This window comes from Meriones unguiculatus, chromosome 7, assembly GCF_030254825.1.
Source record: "Meriones unguiculatus strain TT.TT164.6M chromosome 7, Bangor_MerUng_6.1, whole genome shotgun sequence".
NCBI classification, from domain to species: domain Eukaryota; kingdom Metazoa; phylum Chordata; class Mammalia; order Rodentia; family Muridae; genus Meriones; species Meriones unguiculatus.
In genome coordinates this window covers 6,317,468-6,341,000 of record NC_083355.1, presented here as the reverse complement: position 1 = coordinate 6,341,000, position 23,533 = coordinate 6,317,468, and the positions used below count along the sequence as shown (strand labels likewise).

General features: G+C 49.0%; 4 protein-coding genes across 9 annotated transcripts in view; 2 read left to right on the top strand and 2 right to left on the bottom strand.

The window, feature by feature from the left end:
- Itgb4 (integrin subunit beta 4) overlaps window positions 1-2,172 on the top strand; it is a 34,384-nt gene extending 32,212 nt beyond the window's left edge. For all 4 annotated transcript variants that reach the window (XM_060386383.1, XM_021635800.2, XM_021635793.2 and 1 more), the window contains 6 exons: window positions 85-234; window positions 801-989; window positions 1,073-1,228; window positions 1,312-1,476; window positions 1,562-1,657; window positions 1,755-2,172. In XM_060386383.1, the coding sequence (XP_060242366.1) occupies window positions 85-234; window positions 801-989; window positions 1,073-1,228; window positions 1,312-1,476; window positions 1,562-1,657; window positions 1,755-1,894 (896 nt within the window). In that variant the 3' untranslated portion in view covers window positions 1,895-2,172. The remainder of the gene's footprint in view (window positions 1-84; window positions 235-800; window positions 990-1,072; window positions 1,229-1,311; window positions 1,477-1,561; window positions 1,658-1,754) is intronic.
- A 117-nt stretch (window positions 2,173-2,289) lies between these two features.
- Window positions 2,290-6,391, bottom strand: Galk1 (galactokinase 1). Its single transcript, XM_021635813.2, has 8 exons — window positions 6,185-6,391; window positions 4,787-4,976; window positions 4,330-4,449; window positions 4,013-4,148; window positions 3,700-3,881; window positions 2,806-2,956; window positions 2,560-2,722; window positions 2,290-2,480 (listed from the first exon to the last, which is right to left on the bottom strand). Exons 1-8 carry the CDS (start codon window positions 6,347-6,349, stop codon window positions 2,409-2,411), a joined length of 1,179 nt encoding a protein of 392 aa, XP_021491488.1. The 5' UTR covers window positions 6,350-6,391; the 3' UTR covers window positions 2,290-2,408.
- A 6,494-nt stretch (window positions 6,392-12,885) lies between these two features.
- On the bottom strand, window positions 12,886-15,141 carry LOC110547945 (histone H3.3A). Its single transcript, XM_021635827.2, has 4 exons — window positions 14,986-15,141; window positions 14,472-14,609; window positions 14,219-14,372; window positions 12,886-14,126 (listed from the first exon to the last, which is right to left on the bottom strand). The coding sequence occupies exons 2-4, from the start codon at window positions 14,597-14,599 to the stop codon at window positions 13,998-14,000; spliced, it is 411 nt and encodes a 136-aa protein (XP_021491502.1). The 5' UTR covers window positions 14,600-14,609; window positions 14,986-15,141; the 3' UTR covers window positions 12,886-13,997.
- Window positions 15,142-23,128: 7,987 nt separating this feature from the next.
- Unk (unk zinc finger) overlaps window positions 23,129-23,533 on the top strand; it is a 34,166-nt gene continuing 33,761 nt past the window's right edge. For 2 of the 3 annotated variants that reach the window (XM_060386376.1, XM_021635840.2), the window contains exon 1: window positions 23,131-23,325. In XM_060386376.1, coding sequence (XP_060242359.1) covers window positions 23,222-23,325 — 104 coding nt within the window. In that variant the 5' untranslated portion in view covers window positions 23,131-23,221. Of the gene's footprint in view, window positions 23,326-23,533 lie in introns of all 3 variants that reach the window. The other variant, XM_060386377.1, reaches the window with a different exon arrangement.

The window sequence follows — 23,533 nt, the reverse complement described above, 5'->3', positions numbered from 1 at the left end:
CTGGACGGGGTCCTGTGGGGCCACACGAGACTCATCCCAGACCCCAAACCCTATCTGGAACTGACTGTGGCCTTCAACGTCTAGACTCGCGTGGGGCTGCGGGTGTACCCGACACACCCACCCGGCTGGTGTTCTCCGCCCTGGGGCCGACATCCCTGAAAGTGAGCTGGCAGGAGCCACAGTGTGACAGAGTGCTGCTGGGTTACAGCGTGGAGTACCAACTGCTAACCGGCGGTGAGGCGCAGTGGTTGCTGGCTGAAACGCCCCAGCCTAGCCTGCTGAGCATGAACGCCCCAGCCAGGGTTTCTCCTCGTCCTTCACTGCCACTGTCTTCTGAGGCTTCACCCTTCTCCCCGGGCCCTTACTACCCATTGCCTAGGGTTTGCTTAACGAGGCTGCATAGACCCAAGGCCTCTGCTAACTTGGCTGGTATTTGTGAGAACTGAGAAACAGAATACCCCTGGACAGACACACTCAACGGAACATGACAGAGACGCGTCAGCGGAGTACAGGCCAGAACAGTGAGGCGGCAGGTTCCTTACTTCCGACGCTTCTCTGTTTCTTCTTTAGCGTAGGGGTTCAAACCCAGACTTACAAGTAAAGGCTCTACCACTGAGGCATGACACCCCCCTGCCCTCTCCGAATTTTAGTCAACAACCCACCACAGTACGCTGTATCTAAGACCCAAGCAGGCCGGGGGTTAAGCAGCCAGGTGTTGATGGCAGCCTATGGGAAGGAAGGGATCAGGCAAGGGGCGGGAGTAAGAGCGGCCTGCTTCCTACTCTCCTTCCACCTTCTAGGTGAGCTGTATCGGCTCAACATCCCTAATCCTGGCCAAACCTCAGTGGTGGTGGAAGATCTCCTGCCCAACCACTCCTATGTGTTCCGAGTGCGGGCCCAGAGCCAGGAGGGCTGGGGCCGGGAGCGAGAGGGTGTCATCACCATTGAGTCCCAGGTGCACCCGCAGAGCCCTCTCTGTCCCCTGCCAGGTGAGCTGTCTGCCCACTGCTGCCCTCCAGCACCCCACCCACCTCCTACTCACCCGCTGACACCCTCCCTCTGCTGCCTCCAGGCTCCGCCTTCACTTTGAGCACCCCGAGTGCCCCGGGCCCACTGGTGTTCACCGCCCTAAGCCCAGACTCGCTGCAGCTGAGCTGGGAGCGGCCACGGAGGCCCAACGGAGATATCCTTGGCTACTTGGTGACCTGTGAGATGGCCCAAGGAGGAGGTACCACCTGTCCTTGAAGTAAGGTGGTTGTGGAGGGGGTGGAAAAGGCGCCATGGGAGCTGAAGGTGTCTTCCCCTGTGCAGGACCAGCTACGACGTTCCGGGTGGACGGAGACAACCTTGAGAGCAGGTTGACAGTACCTGGCCTCGGTGAGAACATTCCTTACAAGTTCAAGGTGCAGGCGCGGACAACGGAGGGCTTCGGGCCTGAGCGCGAGGGCGTCATCACCATCGAGTCCCAGGATGGAGGTAGGGTGCCCCGGCCTCACCCTAGTCCTTCTCTGGGCCTTGCCTTTGCATAGCACCATCTGACCGATGGACCCGCCTGTTCTAGGTCCCTTCCCACAGCTGGGCAGCCACTCTGGGCTTTTCCAGAACACGCTGCAAAGCGAGTACAGCAGCAGCACCACTACTGAGCCCTTCCTCATGGGTGAGTCACCAAGGGCAGCGGACCCCTGTGAACACAGAGCCAGTGCAGAGAGGGGCAGGGACCTTCCCTTGGGCCTGTCTGATTGCTTCCCTTGCAGACGGACTGACTGTGGGGACCCAGCGCCTGGAAGCAGGGGGCTCCCTCACCCGGCATGTGACCCAAGAATTTGTGAGCCGGACACTGACTGCTAGCGGATCTCTCAGCACCCACATGGACCAACAGTTCTTCCAAACCTGAGACCCAGGAACCTGGGGCTCTCCCCCGCCTTCTCTCCTAGCGCCTTCTTCCTCTGCTGTTCCACCCGCCTGCATGCTGAATGCTGCCCACGGAGCCGGCACCTCTAGCCAGACAGCAGGGGTAGGTGCCGGCGAGGAAGTATGAAGTGGGTCGAGGTACCACAGGCCTTTCTGACTACATCCTGCCCTGGCTCCAAACCTACTTGCAACCAAAGAACTGGAGCCAGCACAAGGACCCAGCCTTTGTTGTGCATTTAATAAAAGATTTTGCTATGCTTAGCTGCCCTGTCCATTCTTCGAGGGCCAGAGAGATGTCAGCCTGAGGTAGAAGAAATGATTCCCACAGTCCTGACCCCAGAGCATGTACCCACCTCTAGAGGCAGGTGGCTACCATGGTAATAGGCACATGTTTATTAAGCACCCAGGTAATAGAACGAGGATGCCTGAGGCAGAGCCGCAGCACACAGCCGCTGCCTCTGTCCTATGTCCGTGCGTCCATCGGTTCCAGGGACGCCTCACAAGCTCAGCACCCGGGCTCCATCAGCAGCTTGAGAGAGGTAGAAGGTGGCTGTGCCACTGTACTGCTCCTAGGGGAGAAGGGAGACTGAGAAATGGGTGACCTGGGTACCCACCTCTCCTGCCCTCCGGGCTCTGGCGATCACCCACCTGGATGTGATGCATGGCGAGGGGGGCGGCAGAGGCCTCCAGCAACGTTACTGTGCAGCCGCCAAAGCCACCACCTGTCATGCGACTGCCATAAACCCCGGGCACAGAGAGCGCAGCCTCAACCAATTGGTCCAGCTCAGGGCAGCTCACCTCATAGTCATCCCTGCAGAGGATACAGGAGGAAGAGGGATACAGACCTGGGACTCGCCTGTGCCCAAGAAGCACAGGGCACCCAGCAGGCCTCACCTGAGTGAGCAGTGACTTTCCACCATGAGACGTCCAAAGGCCTTGTAGTCTCCACGGCTCAGAGCGGCCGCCGCCTGGGCGGTTCGCCGGATCTCGCCTACAACATGCCGGGCCCTCCGGAAGCCCTCCTTGCTCATCAGCTCCCGGCCAGCTGAGGAGGAAAAGTGTTCAGCAGCCCCACCTCACAGCGCCTCTTACCTCAGGGTGTGGGAGAGAATCCAATCGTGGTGGGCAGCTGCTTCCTGAGCTCTCTCCTCAGTAAAGGTGGGGTCAGGCAGGATGGGCTGATCATCCCTGGCCTCATTCTGAAGCAGGACCCCACCCCCATCTCAGAGCTGTCTTTCTCACTGTAAAATGGCACCACTGTATCTCTCCATCACTTAAGGTCCACAGAAGACCGCTGCGGGAAAGGACATGCAGGATTCCCCACAGGGAGCCCGCATACTGGCTCCATGCACAGCTCTATGAGCCCCTAACATCTGGGGCTTTTAACATGGGTCAAAGAGCAGGCCCTGAGGTCAAGAAAGGGTACTCTTTCTCTACATAGCCCTGGCTGTCCTGGAACTGACTCTGTAGACCAGGCTGCTCTCCAACTCAGAAAGCAGAAAGTTTGCCTCTGCCTCCCAAATGCAGGGATCAAGGTGAGCAGCACCACACCCAGCCTGAAAGGGCAAGCGATCAGGGCAGGGATGTAGCTCATCGGCAGAGCACTTGTCTGGGGTCTGTGCCAATCAGTGCTGATTCTTTTTTTTCCAAGTAGCCCTGATGAAGTTGGAACCCTAGGTTTGTAGTATTTGTGGGTGGGGGGATGAGAGAATGGACAGCAGGCCAGATGGACACCCCAGCAGGGAGCCTGACCGTTTCTAGGACAGAAAATGACAAGCTGGCTCTCACCCTCAAGCTCCTCCCACCGAACCTCTCGAAGGCTCTCCTTGCCCAAAGCCTGGGCCACTTCTTCACACTGGCGCCGCCGAATCGGGTACTCGCTGGAGCCCAGGGAATGGCGGACATTGGAGTTGGTGATGAGCACAGCCAGCTTGGGGTCTGACAGTGGCACCAGGCTTGTTTCCAGGGACCTGGGGTGAATGAAGTTGGGGTGGGGGAGATGTCATAACCAACAGTCTGCTTCCCAGACCTAACAGTCGGCACATTCCGCTCGCTCGGGAGCTCCTGATTACGAGGTGGGGGGATGCGAGGGAGCCCTGACCTGCAGTCAATGAGCAGCGCGTGGCCTTTCTGCCCCAGCAGTGCGATGAGCTGGTCCATGATGCCACAGGGCACCCCCGCGAAGCTGTGCTCTGCCCGCTGACACACCTGGGCCCGGGCAGCTATTGCCCCCGAGTCTGCGGCACAGGGTGAGGTGGGGAAGCTGGGGTCCAGGAGAGGGCACGGGGGTGGCCACACTGGAGCAGCAGGGCTCCAACGACATCAAAGGGACACCCCACCTACCCTCCCTAAGCCCAGCAAGGGAAGAGGCTCTGACCGCAGAGTCCTCTGAGGAGGAAAGTGGAGCCTGAGTGATACCTGGGCAGAGCTGCTGAAGGAAGGTGTACGTGGCCACTTCCAGAGAAGCTGAGCTGGAAAGCCCACCCCCCAGGGGCACTGAGCTGACCACCACTGCACTGAAGCCAGAGAGGGGGGCAGCTGCAGGAAAAAGAATGGTGCTGGTAAGATGGGGTGCAGGGAGTGTGGACACGGAAGGACTCGTTTCTCCCCAAAGCAGCTGAGCTCAAGGAGCCCACCCACTGTTCATCCTGCTACCCCTGAATTTGCTGGGGTAACCTTCCTACTTGTCTTCCTGATTTAGGGTTCCAGAGACCAGCAAGCTGAATATTGACTTCTGGCTCCTCTAACCACATAAAGGAAACCTAGGGCAAGTTCCAGAACCTCCAGGACCTCAGTTTCCTTCTCTGGACAGTGGGATGTTCCACCCTGGATGAATGGACTTTGCAGTGGAGAGGCAGCAGTCCCGGCCCCATACCTGGGTAGTGCTGAATCACTCCTTTGACATAATTGGCCCAGTGTGGGATCCCAGGCTCTAAGGAGCGCTGGGCTGTGGGCAGGGGGAACTGTAGCCGCTGGGGTTCGTCTGCATCCTTGGAGGTGGTGAGAAGAGAGACAAGCCCATCGGTGCGGGGGCTGCCAACCAGCACGGTCACAAGCTCCAGAGCCTGGAAGGAGAGGGCCTGTGTAGCTCACACCAGCCGACAGGGTAAGCCCATCGAGGGCCACATCACAGCCACAAAATTAATTTTTGGTTTGTGTTTGATTGCTCTAAGTTTTTGGAGACAGGGTCTCACTGTGTAGTCCGGGCTGGCCTGAAACTCTCTATGTGGACCAGGCTTGGCCTCTAACTAACAGACCCACCTGCCTCGACCTCCAGAATGCTGGGCCATCACCCCCAGCCTATAAAGCCTGAGCACACTGAGGTGGACCACACTTGCAAGTGGGTGGAATATCCCGTTGCAGATAGGAAACTCATGTCCCTTGGGGCTCCAGAACTTGACCAGGTCTCCCCAGAGTGATTGGAGCAGCTAGGATTCAAACCCCAAGACATGAAGGGACTGGGCTTGGCTTGAAGGAAATGATGTGAAAAAGTTCTTTAGTTTAGGGCTAGCCTTGGGGGCTTAGAGCACAGCCTCCTGGGTCTTTTAGGGGTGGGGCCAGCTCCAATTAGTGCACAAACCTGGACTCTGCCCTAGCTGACTCCAAGCTGCAGTTCAAAGGGGACAGATAGTTATCTGAGGCAAAAACAAGCCCTGAGGGGCTCCATGCTTCCATCTGGAGACAGTCTCTGTAGTGCTCTAATCCCTCTTTAAGGAGCTACATTGACACAGGTCAGGCAGTGCACAAGGCTAGGTCTGTGCTGTGGGCCCAACCAAAATCAGGGAACTAAGTAACTTCCTTTTTTCCTTGTTTTAAAATTAAAATCTCACTAGGTTTCTCTGTGTAGCCTTGGCTGTCCTCGAGGCACTTTGTAAAACAGGCTGGGCTCAAACTCACTCAGATCCGCCTGCCTCTGCCTCCCCGACTGCTGGGATCACAGGCGTGCGACACCGCACCCGGCTCCTAATAATCTCTTATAGTGCTACTTTGGTCCTCACATTTTTAAGAGATTCATACTTCCAAATTGAGGGCGATGATTAACAGCCCCCTGAGGGCGGGCTTGAGTGAGAAGACGCACACCCCCGCCGTTCCCAGTTTCGGCTTCCCGTCTTCGCACGTGGACAACTGCACGTCCCAGGGTCTCTCCCGTGATCTGAACCACCTCACTCCGCCTTCCACCCGCAGGGTACGCGCCCTCTCGCGCTCCCTCCGCCAGCCCTTCCCTATCGCGGGCCGGGCCAGTACACACAAGGCTCCCAAAGCGGCCCCTCACCATGGGCAGCACCAGGCCCTGGTTGTAGTCCGTGTGCTCCCCGATGAGGTTGACGCGGCCGGGCGCCGACACCGCCAGCTCCGGCTCGGCTCCGAACTCCTCCAGGAAGGCCCTGCGGGCCTCGGCCAGCAGCTCCTCAACCTGGGGCGGTCTCCATGCAGCCATGACGCTCGTCTGCAGCGGGGCGCGCCGCCCCGCGGGATGCTGGGGGCGGAGCCACGTGGCGAAGACTCACATTCCTAGCCGACGCGGGGCCCCGCCCCCGCCACGGTGGCCCCGCCCACCCCACCTGCAGAGCGGATTTGAAGCTCGGTTCTCCCGCACCAGCTAGCGCGGGCAGCTGACAGCTGACAGGAGAGACCCGGGCGAAAACTGTATCCTCGGACTTTGGGGCTCCCACGTTAGTGGCAGCTAACACGAACGGAGATCTGAACTGTCCATCCATCCTTGAACCTGGAGCCTTTTAATGCGCTCCCCATCACCGTCATCCCCCACACAGCCAGGACAATGGAGCTGGCCACAGGACACAAAAGGAGTTTAGCCTTCAAGGTCTTCAGAGCTAACAGTTATGTGAAGTCCTTAGGTCCTGACCATGCGTCTCTAACAGGGTGATGTGGCACACAGTCCAAAGACAGATCCCTTTGGAGGGCCAACTATCTGGAGTTCAAGGTCATCCTCAACTACATAGTAAATTCCAGGCTGACTTATACCAGTAAAAACCTGTGTTAAAAACAATCAAAACAACAATAACCAAAAAAAAAAAAAAAAAAAAAAAAAAGGCTAATTTCTCTTGACAGCCTGCTTTTTTATTATTTATTTATTTATTTATTTGGTTGGTTGGTTGATTTGGGTTTTGTGTCAGGGTTTCTCTGTGTAGCCTTGGCTGTCTTGGACTCACTTTGTAGACCAGGCTGTCTTGGAACTCACAGTGATCCACTTGCCTCCGCCTTCCTGAACGCTAGGATTAAAAGTGTGCACCACCACTGTTACAGCCTGCTTTTTGAGAATACTTTAATATAGGTGTTTTTTGTTTGTTCGTTTGTTTGTTTTGCATAACCCAAAGCAGCGCAACAAAAGAAATAGTGAGTGGCTTTTGGAGTGGCTGAAATGAAATAAAGTCAGAAGCCATGTCTGCCTACAAGGCAGTGTTGGTGTCAGCGTTGAATGCAGCGGCCCCTTCTCTGCTCACATGCTCTCCCTACCTCAGCTTCAAATCTGCAAGTCCAGGTTTCCATCCAGTTGGCCTTGGGTCAAAGACTCAACCTCTCTGAACGTCAGCTGCTCATTTCTGCAACGGGGCAGTGATTTTTCTCTCTGGTTCCTTTATGTCTAAAGTGCCCAGCACTGCACCTGGTTCTTGGGAGTGCAGAATAAAATGTTTGCTCTCATTATCAGACTTCCATTAATTCACCCAGCAATATTGGACTCTCCTTGTGCAACTGTCCAGAAAGATAAAATGCCTCAGGCTCCCACCATCTGGTTGGGAGAGAAAACCTCAAGTCTGACCTCCTCTGACGGAGGTAAATGCTATGCTGACTGAAGAGTAGGGCTCTTTTATTTTTTAAACAGAATCACAATGTATAACTGAGGCTGGACTTGAATTTTTTAATTTAACAGGACCCTGTCTCAAGCAAAATAATATAAATAAATAAATAAATAGATAGATAGATAAATGTAGTCAGGTGTGGTGGTGGATACTTTTGAATTCCAGCACTCAGGAGGCAGAGGCAGGTGAATCTATGTCCTGTCCTGAATTCACTACATAGAGTAGACTGGCCTTAGGTCACAGAGAACTCAGACATTCGCCTGCCTAAGGCTGGGATTAAACAACATGCCCGTTTATATTTTTATTAGTTTGTGTTTTTGTTTGGGGGGGCTGGTTGGTTTTGGTTTTTAGAAACAGGATTTCTCTGTGTAGCCTGGCTATTCTGTAACTAACTCTACTCTAGACCAGGCTGGCCTGCCTCTGCCTCCCAAGTGTTGGGTTTATAGGCATATGCCACCGTGCCCAGATGGCTTTGAACTTCTTAATCTTTCTGTCTGGTCTTCCCAAGTGCTTGAATTACAGGTGTATGTTCTAAGGAGGTTTGAGTAAAAAATTACGTTCATATATACACATATCTGAATACCTGTTCTGTTCCCCGTTTGATGACACTATTGGGGGAGGTTAGGAAGTTAGGAGGTGGAGTCTTGCCAGAGGAAGTATGTCACTGGGAATTGGTTTTGAAAATATACAGCCTGAAGCATGACATGGGGGCACACGCCTTTAATCCCAGCATTCAAGGCAGAGGCACGCAGCTCTCTGAGTTCTAGGCCAGCCTGGTCTACAGAGCTTGTTTCAGGGCAGCCAGGGCTACACAGAGAAACCCTGTCTCAAAAAAACAAACAAAAACCCCAAACCAAAACAACCAACCAAACAAACAAACAAACAAAAAAAACCCAAAAGAAACAAAAACAAAACAAAACCCCACAACTTTGGCACACCTTTAATCCCAGTAATAGCAGGCAGAGTTTGAGGCCAGCCTGAGCTACATAGTGAGTTTCAAGGCTAACCAAGTCTGTGTAGAGGATCCCTGCTCCCTTTTTAAAATGCTGTCTTGTTACAGGAAGTCTGTTCAGAAGGAAGTCAGCTTTGACCTTTGACTCTTCCTCTCATTTCCTTGCCAGATGTCACAGTACTGGGGAAAGGCAGTTGCGTAATTTGAATACTGTATCCCCAAGGTCTGCCTCAGCTCTGCGGCCAAGAAACTCACATCAGCACAGCTGGGGCTGAGGTAACACAGGACTGCCATCCATCACCACAGCATACAGTGCAGGGTGGGAATGCCACCTACACTGGCCACGTTAGCTGGTAGTCATGTCAACCTAGAGGTTGCCCAGGATTATTTGTCCAGTCCAGGATGGGGCCTGGGCTCCTACTAAGGACAGTGCTCCAAAGACACTTTCTCTGTGAAAGATGAGTCCGCTTTCCAAGCCAAAGCTAAGCACTCATTTTTTTTGGGCCATTCTTCTTAAAAGATTATTATTTTAAGATCATGTTTAGGTGTGTGTGTGAGTGCACTGGCCCACAGAACCCAGAGCAGAGGTGTTGGGTCTCCTAAAGAGCTGGAGTTATGGATCAGTGAGCCATCTGATGGCTGGAAATGGAACCATCTCTCCAGCCCCTCAGGTTTGTCTCTTTCTTTTGTTTACTTTCCACTCTCTGTTCCCTTTTTACATCAGAAAGAGCTATATGCTTAGACTAGCTTTGGCTTCCTCCTTGCAAGAACAGCCTGGTCTCCCCACATAAGACTTGGGTTCTTTTCTCCCAAATGGTTGTTCCTGAAAATGTTTGAGAGCCCCCCACCTCACCCATTCTGGGAGAATCTTGTTCTCATTTCCTGATTAAGTTCTCTTTGCCATTTTGTGATATGTATAAAGTAGTTTCTATATCATTGGCGATATATGGAATTCAAGTTGGCACAGACTGAAGGGCGGAGAGCCAGCCAGACAGCACCTACAGGGTAGAGCTGGTTTGTGTTGTAATTGTTCAGTGCACCGGGCTTCTCTGATCAAATATTTTCATAGTTGTCCCCTGCACTTACTGTGCCCAAGTTTGCACAGGCTGTTTTATTAAATCCTTGCAAGCCTATTGGACAGAAGTTTTTACAAATGTAGAAAGACATAATGAAAAGAGGGCTTTGAACTTGAGCCATAAGCCCAAGCCTATCGTGCCCTGTCCCCATAAACACTGCAGACTGCTGCAGCCTTTGCTCTGACTACAAAATAGCCAAGATGCAAAGCCTAGTGTTCCCTCAGTGGAGAACAAGCGGCCCCAGTGCCCACAGGACTCTGCATTTGGAAGAGAGGTTAGTAAGCAATGCTCTGTGAGTCGGGCAGGTTCTTCACCACTACTGAGACCTGACCCTGGCTAGATACTGAGACCTGACCCTGGCTAGATCTATGCCCCTTCATTGTCACTCTTCCCAGTTATCTGTGATGCAGCCCTTCCACGCTAAGCCTCACTGAAGCCATCTCCCCTTCCTTCTTCAGTAGTGGGAATCTGCAGCCTCCTTTCTCTGTACAGAAGAGAAATGAGCAATGGTTCTCCTCAGGACAGATGGTGGAAGTGCCACTTTGAGGTTTGTCTGGGCTGTTAAGACTGACTACTGCTGGCATGGTGCTTGGGTGAGAATGGGACAAGCTGAGCACATCACATGAAGTTGTGGCTCTTTGCATGGGGTAGTACTTGTAGTCAGAGTTTTGGTTTTAAAAACCCAGTTATGTTATGTGAATATTTTTGTTTTAATGCTGGGTGTGGGAATATGGGACTGCTTAACAGCAGGTGATTGTGATTTGCCTTGTGCACTAGAAGGGGTGTGATCATTGCCAGCTGCAGATAGTTTAATTCTGGGGACTGTGAAGAGAGTATAAATGGGAGAGCACCAAGAGGGCCTGTGGCAGCTGCTGCTCCACTGCTGCTGGATATTCTGATGGTAAGGAACCCAAAACCCCTAATCAGCATAAAGTAGCCTACAGAAGTCTATGCTCCTTTACCCTTTAGCCTTCTTCCTCTACCTACTGTCAGAGGCATGAAATAAGGATTGGAAGAGAGGTAGAGGTATAAGAACCCAGTAAAATAGAATTAAAAAAAAAAAAAAAGCCAAGTGGTACCCAGACGTACCGCTAGGCAATATGGGAAATCTGGTTTCTAATGCCGTAGAGGAGACAGCACAGTACAAAGGAATGAAAACAGCACTAACCAGTGCTGGTACTGGAGTTTCTGGAGTCTCTGGGCCAGTCAGCTGAACCTCGGAAGGACAGCACCATCTTCTGACCCTTCAGCAGTCACTCCAGCAGCACTCAGCGAGACTGCATCCTCCACATTCCTCAGACATGCTGACATAGGCGAGGACCAGGAGACTGGGAGACCTGAGCAAGTCAGGGCTGGAAGGCCTGTTTGTGCATCTTTGGAAGGCAACATCTGCACTCAAAAGTCCCAAGCCAGAAGCCAAAGCCAGTCCTCCTCACTCAAGCCTTTTCACCTTCCATTGGTGGTGACACTGACATTTCTAGTAAGATTTAAAGGACCAAACAGCTGTATAAACCATTGAGTCAAGAATCTTTTGAGGTTGGGCTAGAAAGGTGGCTCAGAGGTTAAGAGCACTGGCTGTTCTTCCAGAGGTCCATGAGTTCAATTCCCAGCAACCACATAGTGGCTCACAACCATCTATAGTGAGATCTAGTGCCCTCTTCTGGCGTCAGGTGTACATGGAGACAGAACATTGTATACATAATAAATTTTAAAGAGGCCAGCTTATTTTTTAGACATCTCTCCCTATAACGAAGGCTCAATTTCACACTATGATGTGCCAAATACAGGCAGATGACAGTAAAGAGGCACAAGAATAAATTGCTATGTTCTGGGCAAATTGTACTGTAACCTGCCCATCTCTTAATTGCTCCCTGCCTGCTGAATGAGAAGGAAAGCCTCTTACAGCTGTAGATGTAACTTAGTAGTAGTGCTTATGTAACATGCACCAAGGCCGGTTCAAGCGCCAGTGCACAGACAAAGCATCCCTGAACACTTTGTGAAAAACTTTCCCTTTCATTAGATCTCAGTCCAAGGATATCCTGTTTAGGCAGCTGACTAGAACCAAAAATGACATGTGCTCAGGCCCTAAGTTGCAGTTCAGTAGATTGCAGGTTTCCAATAGCCAACATCACACAAGCCAGAAACTTGCTTCTCACAAGGCAGCAAACTCAGCAAGCCTCAGGCTTCTTTCCCAAACCAGAGTCAAACCACTCAAATCAAGTCAAAATTTTTGACTCATTCAGAAACAATGTCAGAACTGTTTTCCTCATACCTGACCACACTGCTGCCCCTTCTACATACCCTGTCCATTAATCTACCTACTCTTTAACTCTCTTATCCAAACTAAGTCTTAGCTGTGGCAGGGCAGAATTCTATTCCAGGACCATCTGGGGCACTTCCAAAAAAAAAAAAAAGCCCGCTTCAGAAAGGCAACAATTTTAGTTCTAACATCACTAGAATGCACTGATGCCTGGCCTCAGGTCGGGGTCTTGCTAGCATTCTTAGGAAGTGGCTTACATACAAGATGTGATCAAATAAACATGAAAGTAGGAAGGACTAGTTGTTGCAAATGGGCTCTGCAAGAATGACAAGTGGGAGGAAAATGTATAAATACATAAATGTAAAAAATAAAAAAAAAAAAACAAAAAAACCCCTACATCACGCAGTGGTTACACCATTGCTATTCATCTCTGAATTAAGCCAGCCTGGTCTAGAGTTACAGGACAGCCAGGGCTGCAGAGAAATGCTTGTCTCAGAAAAAAAAAATCCACATCTATCAGTTTTATTAAAACTGCTGCAAAGATCCATAGACCCTCAAAACACCAAATCCTAAAATTTAAATTTTCCCGACTAAGGAATTTCAGATTTTTAACACCATGGCTATCTTATAAGCATGCTTTGTAATTAAGCCCACAGCATCACGGATTTTGTCATCAGACCCACTTTCGTGTCAAGGCAAACGATCAATCATAAGCCCATCTCTAGCCCTCAAGGTTTTTATTAATAAGACTATTTACATGCTTTCTGTAATTAAGACTAATTTCCAAAAAGCTGAAACTAAGAATCTAGGTAATAGATGTATTAAATATTAAAAGCTTTGTATATTCAATTTAGGTTTGACACTTAGTTGAATAAACACGTTTATTTGTAAATTTAGTCAACATACATAATTGACCTAAAAACTTCAATAGGATACTTTTAAAAACCACTTGAAGGCCATCTCTACAAAAGGGATTTTGCCAGGACAGTTAACCAGGTGTAACCTAACCCATTTTCATTGGCAGAGGTCCAATAAGCTGACGCTGTATTAACCCATGTTTAAACTCCACAAGGAAAAACAAACCTCATACACTGTTTTTTCCCCCCTTAAAGATTAAAAAGAAACAAAACCGAACTCAATCTAGGTATAAGACCAAACAACACAATGAAAAGCTGCACTAACTATATCAGTAAGATGATGCTGGTGTGAATAACTTGTTATTTTACTCTAGAGCCCTTTATAAATAAAATCCCCGTTAGTGTGTCACCAGCTGGAGGGCTGGGGGTTAGTGTACATGTGGTAGAATGAGGACTTATATGCAAGGTTTAATGCGCATAGCATTTTTCTACTATTAAAAACAAATGCAGCCTAGCCAGGAAATACCAACTGGACTAAGTTACACACACCTAAATGACAAGACTCCCCACCACTTGTGAATGTAAAACATTTAATTTAAAAATGTTGAACACTACAATATATAAAATAGCTATTATAAATGCACATAGTGTATTCTATAGCTGCCAGGTTTACTTTTTTTTTTTTTTTTAAGGAAACTGTTACACTGTGGTTAAAACTTGTATCATCAACCTTTGAAAAAGCCCACATTCTATCACAGTGATGTATGGTTAAACACTTGGATCAAGTCATAACCAGTTTTATTGCAAAAGGACCCTGTACACATTTATCAATTCTAGTACCTTAATAGCTACCCAACAAGTCATTAACATACAGAAACATGCATGAGAAGCAAGGAGTATCACCCGTCCCTTCTGACATTAGCAACGTGTCACTCCTGAGCCACAGTGCTCACATCACTGAGGTCTGTGAACAGTCACTCTTAGCATTCATCCTGAGTGAAAGATGGAATGACTTAAGTACAAATGCAACATATTATAAACAATTTCTTACAAAAAAAGTCACAAATTAAACCAAAGTATTTTACAGAATTTACTACAAAATGCCATAAAAACCGCCTTGACTTAAGCTCTCTCCCCCCGTATCCGGCGAGCCAACTGGATGTCTTTGGGCATAATGGTGACTCTCTTGGCGTGGATGGCACACAGATTGGTATCTTCAAACAACCCCACCAGGTATGCTTCACTGGCCTCCTGTTGAGGACAAGAGCCACAGCATTAACTCCCTTAACGGAGAAGTCAAGCCGCCGCCGCCCCCAACGCCACCAAGCCTTTTGTCCCTTTACCTGAAGCGCACCAATGGCTGCACTTTGAAACCTCAAGTCGGTCTTGAAATCCTGGGCGATCTCCCTCACCAACCTCTGGAAAGGCAGCTTCCGGATGAGCAGCTCGGTCGATTTCTGGTAACGACGAATCTCTCTGAGAGCCACGGTGCCGGGCCTGCAGCCATCAGAGAAGGGAGAGCGTCAACGCGCTCGGCGAGGAGCGACGGCGCCCGCTCCTGCTCGCCCCGACCGGGTCATTGTTCCCGGCGCCTACCTGTAGCGGTGAGGTTTCTTCACCCCTCCGGTAGAGGGCGCGCTTTTCCTGGCCGCCTTGGTGGCCAGCTGTTTGCGGGGGGCTTTGCCACCCGTGGACTTCCTAGCGGTCTGCTTGGTTCGGGCCATTCTCTCTCACCTGCCGGAGGGACGACGTTCGAGCCCCGGGTCAGCGCGCTCGGGCTGCCCGGCGCCCCTCCTCCCGGCGGCAGATGGCGGCCGCCGCCTCCTCCCCCCCGCCCCTAATGACTCAGGCTGCGCCGAGCGGCGGCCTCCCCCGGGAGGGGGAGCGCGGGGAGGAGCCACTTCCCGCTCCACGGGCGGCCGGGAACCCCGAGTCAGGACCCGTGAGTCACCGCCGGGGGAGGCGGGCGGGCGGGACGGAGGCGGCGGGGCGCCAAGCGCCACCGTCAGGGCCAGCCCCCCCGGCTGCCTCACCGACCCGGCCGTCGGCTGCCAACGGGCGCGGGCGACGACCGGAGCCGCCGGCCGCCGGCAGCGCCGCGAACACTCACCCAAAGCCGAAGTCTGAGGCCCTTGCTGGGACCGCCGCGCCGCCGCTAGCGCTCAAAAAAGAGCCGCAATCGCCGAGCACAACGAGAGGATGCTCCTCCAACGAACGACCAAACCGCTCTGCGCTCCAAGCCCCCCGACGCCTCCATATTTATAGAGACGCTTCACGCTGCGTCAGTGCGTCATAGAACCCTTATTTGCATACACCAACGACTTTTTCGATTGGCGGGAGCTTTCGCCGACGCGCTGACATCTCCCGACACAAAGGCCGTACTTCGGGCCCGTTTCCTGATTGGCGGGCGTTTAGGCCACTGATTGGCTGTTAAAATCGCTTCGTGATTGGATGGATGCAAAGAGGAATAGACGAATCAGAGCTTAGCACTAAGCAGCTCTTCTGATTGGATAAAATGGAGCTATGTTTGGATCCTTCTCTTGGTTCCAAAGCTCCACAATAGAAAGTCAATGCAAATGAATTGCACCAGTCTCCTAGAATTTAAGAAAGTCTAGCCGGCAGGAGCCTAAGACTGTTGCATCAAGAGACCACTTCAAAGAGATTTTCCCAAAATATATAATAATTGATAATATAATTGTTATTTCGATGTAGATTAAAATGTGTTGCTTGAATAATTAACTTTTTGTTGTATTTTGGTCGTTTAGTATACCGTGAGACCTGTAATCCAGTTAATCATGTTATATTTTATGGTGTTTTGTTGCATCATACTTTAAAGTATAAAGTAGTGTTTGGTGGGGAAAGGTAAAATATAGAAAAAGATCAAAATTCAAAAAATTGTTTCAGAGTTAGGTGGTGATGCACAGCTTTAGTCTCAGCGTTTATCCTGTGAATTGAGGCTCATCCACATAGAGGGTTCCGAGCCTCGTAGGCCAACCTAGTGAAACCTCTATGAATCCTGTTTTGTTTTGTTTTTCCTCCAGCACTCCATACACCCAGCTCAGGATGTTCACATGTAACATTAAGAGCTGAAAGAGTGATCCAAAAATGAAGGTCATCCATAGCCACGTAATTCAGTAATCCAAGCCCAGTCTAGGATATATGCAGCGCTGTCTCTCCAGCTATGTGGTTGACTGGGAACTGAACTTAGGACCTCTGGAATAGCAGCCAGGGCCCTTAACCTGTGAGCCATCTCTCCAGCTGCCTGTGCTGTCTCAAAAACAAAACCACAGAAAAGAAACTGGCTGTGGTGGGTCATTCCTTTAATCCCAGCACTCTGCCAAGCAATCTATGTGAGTTTGAAGGCCAGGACCAGACTAGCCAGGGCTACCCAGTGAGATCTTGGCTCAAAACAAAACAACAAAATCCCTGGTTTTTGTTTTTTTGCATGCTTATTTTAGGCCATCACAAAATATTTTATTTCAGTGTGCTTAGCCTTAAATAAGAAGTTGTCAGGCTTGGTGGTACACATACTTCTCTAATCCCAGCAACCCTGGAGACAAAGGCGGCCTGATCTGCACAGGAGTCCCAAGACAGCAAGAACTACATAGTGAAACTCTATCTCAAAAGCAATAATAATAATAATAATTACTTGGTTATATATTTCTTGAATTATTTAGTTCAACTGCCTGAAACAAATACACCAGAATAAGCAGACATCCCAAGAGGGTCCTGATGTCCATGAGAAAAAAATAAAGTGGGTGTCCTTGTGTAGTACTTGGTAATTATTACAAACTTATAGAAACTGATATTTGAAGATTTTGTTTTGTTTTGATTTTGGGGTACAGGGTATCTCTTCACAGCCCTGGCTGTCCTGCAACTTGATCTGCCTCCCAAATGCTGGGGTTAAAGGCATGCACCACCACACTTACCTAGATTTATTCATTTTATGTGTATGAGTGTTTTGTCTGGAGCCCACAAAAGTCAGAATAGGGCATTGGATTTTTGGATGGCTATGAGCCACCACGTGGGTGCTGGGAATTGAACCTGGGTCCTCCTCTGCAAAAGCAGCAAGTGCTCTTAATTGCTAAGCCAGATCTCCAACATTGTAAAAATCCGAATCTTGGGCAGGGGATTGGGGATAGAGGAGTGTCATGGCACTCACCTTTAATCCCAGCACTCTGGAGGCAGAAACAGGTAGATCCCTGAGTTTGAGGTCAGCCTGATCTACAGAGTGAGTTCCAGGACAGCCAGGGCTATGAAGAAAAACCCTGTCTTGAAAAAAATAAAAAATTCCAGTCTTTATTCTTTTTTAAAGAACTATCTTAAACATATTGCAATGTTCAAATATGTAAGACACCAAACCAAGCTTTGGTCACCAGTCAAGGCCCAGAAAATTGAGACAGGCTGCCTGCCATTCCTCATCCTCCTGCCTTGGCCTCTTAAGTGCTAAAATTACAGATGTGTGGTACAACGTGCAATTTTTGTTTGGTTGGTTTGGTTGATTTTGAGACTGAATCTTTACACATAGCCCAGTCTGGCCTTATACTCATGATCTTGCCACACCCTCGGAAAGGTTTGCATGCAGGTGAACACCACCATAAGTAGACATATCTGAAAATCTTAAACAATGACTCTAGAAAGAGGAGCCAAAGCTAAAACCCAGGTGTTTATTATCACCAGTGGAGAGCACATTCTCCACAAATCTGTAATTTGTGTCGGGATCTTCATTCGAAGGTACAGGCTTTCAATCTCAGCACTCCACAGGCAGAGGCAGAGGCAGAAGCAGAAGCAGGTGTATCTCAGAGGGTTCAAAACCAGCCTGGTCTACATAATGAGACCCTGTCCAAAGAGAAAAAGGAAGTCTTTATAACTCCTGAAATTAGTAAGATGGAATGCTGTCAGCCTTCGCATGAACTTGTTCCACGGGAGAAACGGCTGAGTGTTTGACATGGTGAACCTCAGTGATGGGTTTTATAACAGGGACTGCCATGCAGCACCTGGCCCAAAGGCCAACTTACAGCAGCAGCAGAGATGCAGAAAATGCACACTTTGAAAAGATGAAAGAAGCAACCCTGACAGTCGCCGCTGGGAGAACTCCGCCCAGAGTTTTAAAATTGTAGAAGGTGATTTTTTTTTTTTTTGTAATGCTAGGATGTAGGGTTTGGACCTTGCTGGGCAAGCACTTAACTGCTGAGCCACATCCCGATTGTTGAGTTTTTTGAGACTGGGTTTCCTTAATTAGGTCAGATCGTCCTGGAAGCCCCTATGGTGCCAATCACTGACATTGCTTTCACCTCCTGAGTGCTGGGATTTCAGGTGTGTGAGTGAAGCCATGTGCCCACTTTATCCCTTTGAGACTGGGTCTCACTATGTAACCCAGGCTACCCTGGAAATCACTATGCGTTCCAGGATAACTTGATCTTGTGGCTGTTCTCTTGCCTCGATGTTCTGAGGGCTGAGATTCGGCTCAGGAGTCCTCTTAATAGATACCACACAGCTTTAACTATTACATACCTAATCGGTGGTGGTGGTGGTTGTTGTTGGAGATAGGGTCTCATGTGGCCCAGGTTGACCTTGACTTATTTATTTATTTATTTATTTTGATTTTTCGAGACAGGGTTTCTCTGTGTAGCCATGGCTATGCTGGAACTGACTTGGAAAACCAGGATGGCCTCAAACTCAGGGGTCTGCCTGCCTCTGTTTCCCGAGTGCTGGGATTAAAGGCCTATGCTACTAAACCGATCTTTCTTTCTTCTCCTCTTCCTCCTTCTTCCCTTTTTTCTCCTCCTCCTCTCACCATGATGGCTGGACTCACAGGGCTCCACCTGCCTCTGGGGTTAACATAATGCACGGCTACACCTGCCTTCCACCCTCATATTCTTGTGTTTTTAGAGAAGGTCTTATTAGATAGTCCAGGATAGACTTCAGCTTGTGGCAATCCTCCTGCCTTCTGCTTCTTGAGTGCTAGGATTACATCCATGTGCCATCACACCCGGCTATTTTTCTCTGTGTTTTAGGAGTTGTCAAAAGAAATCTAAAACCTGCCCCAGGGGGGAAAATACCAAGATGTAGATGTAATTTATCCGAGAGTGATAGAATAATGTGTCCATCTATTAGTTGATAGTTATATATATATATATATTTTTTTCTTTTTCCTGAATTGACAAGTGGGAGGAAAAGTGGCACAGGAAATGGGGAGGAACTGAAAGTACAATATAATCAACACACACACAAATGAGGTGAGGGGCAGGAGTACAACGCACTTGCCTGGAGTGGTAAGGTGAAGCTCCGGGTTCAATCCCACGGCATTGCTGTCAGAGTGACAGTAAATACATCAGCTGGGCTCCCATTCTGTTCCTGTATCTTTTCCTTCATTGACTTGCTGAGCGACTTTCTGCAAGTTACTTAACTTTTCTGCGTTCCGATTTCCTCTTCAGTAAATTAAGCAGTTTGGGATGATATCTTCTAATTCTACAGTACATGTTCATCCTGAAGCTCTTGTTATACTTTTATTAAAAATTAAAGCTGTGAGCCAGGCATGGTGGCGCACGCCTTTAATCCCAGTGCTCAGGAGGCAGAGGCAGGCAGATCACTATGAGTTTGAGGCCAGCCTGGTCTACACAGAAGGACCCTGTCTCAAAAAAAAATTAAAACTATGGCTGGGCAAGGTAGTGCATGCATAGAGGTAGAGTCCAGGGCAGTCAAGTCTACACAGAGAAGCCTTGTCTTGAAAACACAAAACAAAAAAATAAATCTCTTCACCATAGTTTCTGCAGTGACTTCAAACCTGAGGATTTCAAGGGACAGCATACAAAACAATTCCTTGGATATAATCATAAAAATAAAGCAGTTCATTATCATTTCTAGTTGTCCTTTTGGAACTGTTCATCTTCATATAGCTCTAGTGGCAAAACAATTGACTTAGCCTGTTTAGGAAATACCAGTTTGTCAGCTTTGTAAGCTGACAAATTGGCTTTCAGTGTGAGGTTACACAGAACTAAATTAAAAAAAAAGAAAAACAAACAAAGTATGTGTCACTCTTGAACACTAACATTTCCCTTGCCCCACCCTCTTTTACACTTAAGGTTATTTGAAATGTGCTTCAGTCCCCTTCCCCTGTAGAGAGGCCCTCACTATGCAGTTTGGCTGGCCTGGAACTGGCCGTGTAGACTAGGATGGCTTCAAACTCACTGTGTCCAAGTGCTATGATTAAAAATGAGTGTCAACAACTGCACCCAGCTTCATTCTTTAAAAAGGGGTGTAATGCCAGGATCACAGGACCCTCAGAGACCACCAGGAGATGACTCGATACAATAGCAAGAGAGCTTTGTTACGAGAGCGATCAAACTCGGGACCCAAGTCTCACTGACGCAAGCAGTAGAGAAGTGGGACCCCGAGCTCTGAGTGAGCAGAGCTTTTAAAGGGAAAGTCTGTGATCAGGGGGTTTCCATGACAGCAAGCAGGGGGGCACATGTTTCCATGACAGCAAAGAAGAGGGCACACGCCTTGACATTACAGGATTAGGTAAAAGTTAGAGGGTCGAGGTGACCTTCTCTGTGGCACAATTGCTTAAGGCATATGCCTCTCTGAGGCACAATTACCTAAGACATATGATCACAATGGCTATTCTTTTAAACTATATCTGAAACATTGGGGAGATTTTTCCCACCTGATTCTCAACCGATTCTCATTGATTATTGCCAGGGAGATTGTCTCTATTTCTATGAAGTTGACGTATGTAGATTTACTTGAGATAAATATGGTTTTAAAACATTTATTTAAGAAATATGCCAGAATTAAAGATTATGACATAACTCCCCATCGTTGGCTTAATTTGTTATTCAAGACATGGTTTCCTTTGTAGCCCTGGCTGTCCTGAAACTCACTCTGTAGGCCAGGCTGGCCTCAAACTCAGAGCTCTGCCTGCCTCTGCTTCCCAAGTGCCCCCCCTCGGCTTAAAAAGGGTTCTAAAATTATAATTTATTTATTTTTGCCATGGTGCATATATGGAGCCTGTTCTCTTCTCCAACCATGCAAGGGAGCAAACTGAGATCCTAGGCTTGGTAGCAAGCTATCTCAACTGGCCCTCTTTTTTCTCTCCCCAAAACAGGGTCCTGCTACATAGACCTGGCCTTGGATTCACCATAGCTGAGATGACCTAAGACTTCTGATCCTCTTGCCTCCACCTTGTGTAAGTGTGAATTACAGGTGTGTGCCACCACACATATTTAATTGATGCTGAAGATCTAACTCAGGATTCACATTTGCTTATACCAACTAAGTCACATCCCAGCCCAGATGATGTCTTTAATGAGACAATCATTAACTAACATGATTTTCATTTAACAAAACAAATCAGTTTTGAGACCAATGGATTTGACTAGCTGTGCTCAGTGGCATTTCTGTAATCCCAGCACTTGGGGGCCAGAGGCACGCAAGTCTTTTTTTTGAATTCAAGTTTAGCTTGATCTACACACCAAATTTCAAGCCAGCCAGGGCTACAAAGTAAGATCCTACCTCAATAACAAAACAAAACAAAAAAGATGGGCGATGGTGCCTCACACTTTTAATCCCAGAACTAGGGAGGCAGAGGAAGGTGAATCTCTGAGTTCAAGGCCAGTCTGTTCTACAGAGTTGGTTACAGAACAACCAGGGCTACACAAAGAAACTCTGTCTCAAAATATCCAAAAACGAGCAAAGATTATATATATACACATATACACAAACATTCACAAGCAAAAAAATGAATTTGACATATATTGGATATAGAAAACAAAGTCAAGCGAAAAGTATTGCGTATCTATGATGAGTATTTTTATTTTTGGTATCGTGTACAAGGTGTGTATGAGGGGCACGTGTGTGCCCATGTGGAAGTCAAAGGGTGCTTTGTGGGGTGGGTCCTCTCCTTCCACCTTTACCCAGTTCCTGGGACAAACTCAGGTATTCTGCCTCTCACCCTTCGGCTGTCCTATCGTTTGCTGTTCCTGTTGTGGATTTTAGACAGGGTAGGAAGGCTGGCCTGGAACTACCTATGTATAAGACTGATTTTGAACAGGTCAAGGCATGTGCCACCCTGTTTTTTTTTTTTTTTTTTTTTTTTTTGTTGTTGTTTTGAGATAGGGTTTTAGTATGTAGCCCAGCTTGGCATGGAACTTGCGATTTTCTGCCCTCAGGCATGTGCCACTCTATCCAGACAATAGAGATCGTTAAAAAAAAAAAAAAAAAAAAAAAAAAAAAAAAGTTGTTGCAGAGAAGGGAACTAGAGTGGTTTATAGTTTCTTTCTTTCTTTCTTTCTCTCTCTCTCTTTCTTTTTCTCCCTTCCTTCCTCTCTCTCTTTTCTTTCTTTTTGTTTTGTTTTTCAAAAAAGACATGGTTTCTCTGTATAGTCCTGGCTGTCTTGCACTTGCTTTGTAGACCAGGCTGGCCTCAAACTCACAGTGATCCTCCAGCCTCTGCCATCCAAAGTGCTGGGATCACAGGCGTGCACCACCATGCCGGGCTCTATAATTCACTTCTTACTCAAACCCTGGCTCTTCATATGGAGTCTATCACGATACTTCTCAACAATTTAGCAGGGTATCTAAGAGACTAGATAGAGATTAAGTTCTCCCTTGGAACTTAACAGACTGGAAACAAGGTGTTTGGGCCAGCCGCTGAGTTCAGAAGGAGCCCAAGTGGAGGGGTTCCAGGTTTCAGGGTTGGTAAATGTTAATGAAGCACGGATCAATATGGTGTATTGTAACTTTTCTTTAACAAAGCTTCTTCAAGCTGTCTGCAAGCAGGCATACTTTCTCTGGTGATTTACAGGTTACTACCTTCTTATGAAGTTGTTGGCTGACAAGCTTGCGTGGTTGGAGGCAATGCTCTAGGCTGACTTTAGAAACCGTGCACAAACTGTACCGTTACAGAGGCAAGGTAATTACTGCATTGTTGGCAGTGTAATTACACTTGAAACATTGTTGGTGGAATTGTCTAAGGCCTCCCTAACTGGATCCTTGAACTCCGGAGGTTCCAGTTTCAAGCAAGAGTTCTTTTACCACACTGAAACGCTCTGGTTATAGTAAGAGCAACAAGACTACAATTACCACAATCCATCGCGAGTCCCTTGCATCCGGGACACCATCCGCAAAGATCCTTGGGTTTTGTGGTCTTGCGCTTTGCCAGCGAACCTGTGCCTACAGTAAAATTTGAGCGGAAAGGAGGACCACAACTCCCAGCATTCTTTGCTGCCGTGCGGGGGGTCTTCACGTTCTCGTGGCGCGGCGCAGGCGCTGTGGGTCCTCGGCGCGGACCGCGCAGACTGAATAATAAAAGGGGAGCGGCGAAGAGGCAGGAAGACAGGACCATGTCGAAGGGCCCCGGGCCCGGCGGCTCGGCAGCTTCCTCGGCGCCCCCGGCCGCTACCGCTCAGGTGCTGCAGGCACAGCCCGAGAAACCGCAGCACTACACGTACGTAGAGCAAACCCCCCCGCCGCGCGCGCACGCCTGACGTCAGCGGCCAGCGTGAGTCACGCGCGCAGGGAGAGCGCGAGGCTGACTCTCCCTCCCCCCCCTTTTCCTTCTCCAGCTCGGCCCAGACCGGTTCCAACCTGCTGGGGCCGGTCCCAGCTTCCTTCAACTGTCACCAACCTCTGGTCGGGCTGTGGGGCGGGAAACT

Bases quoted from the DNA above. Each gene is read 5' to 3' on its own strand.
- LOC110547945 (XM_021635827.2), bottom strand. From the start codon at position 14,599: ATGGCCCGAACCAAGCAGACCGCTAGGAAGTCCACGGGTGGCAAAGCC. The intron at 14,373-14,471 runs GTAGGCGCCGGG...TGATGGCTGCAG, and splicing joins AAGAAACCTCACCGCTACAG to GCCCGGCACCGTGGCTCTCA. The intron at 14,127-14,218 runs GTAAAGGGACAA...TGTCCTCAACAG, and splicing joins CAGCCATTGGTGCGCTTCAG to GAGGCCAGTGAAGCATACCT.
- Galk1 (XM_021635813.2), bottom strand. From the start codon at position 6,349: ATGGCTGCATGGAGACCGCCCCAGGTTGAGGAGCTGCTGGCCGAGGCC. The intron at 2,957-3,699 runs GTGAGAGCCAGC...TTTCCTCCTCAG, and splicing joins TCGGTGGGAGGAGCTTGAGG to CTGGCCGGGAGCTGATGAGC. The intron at 2,481-2,559 runs GTGGGTGATCGC...CTTCTCCCCTAG, and splicing joins TCGCCATGCATCACATCCAG to GAGCAGTACAGTGGCACAGC.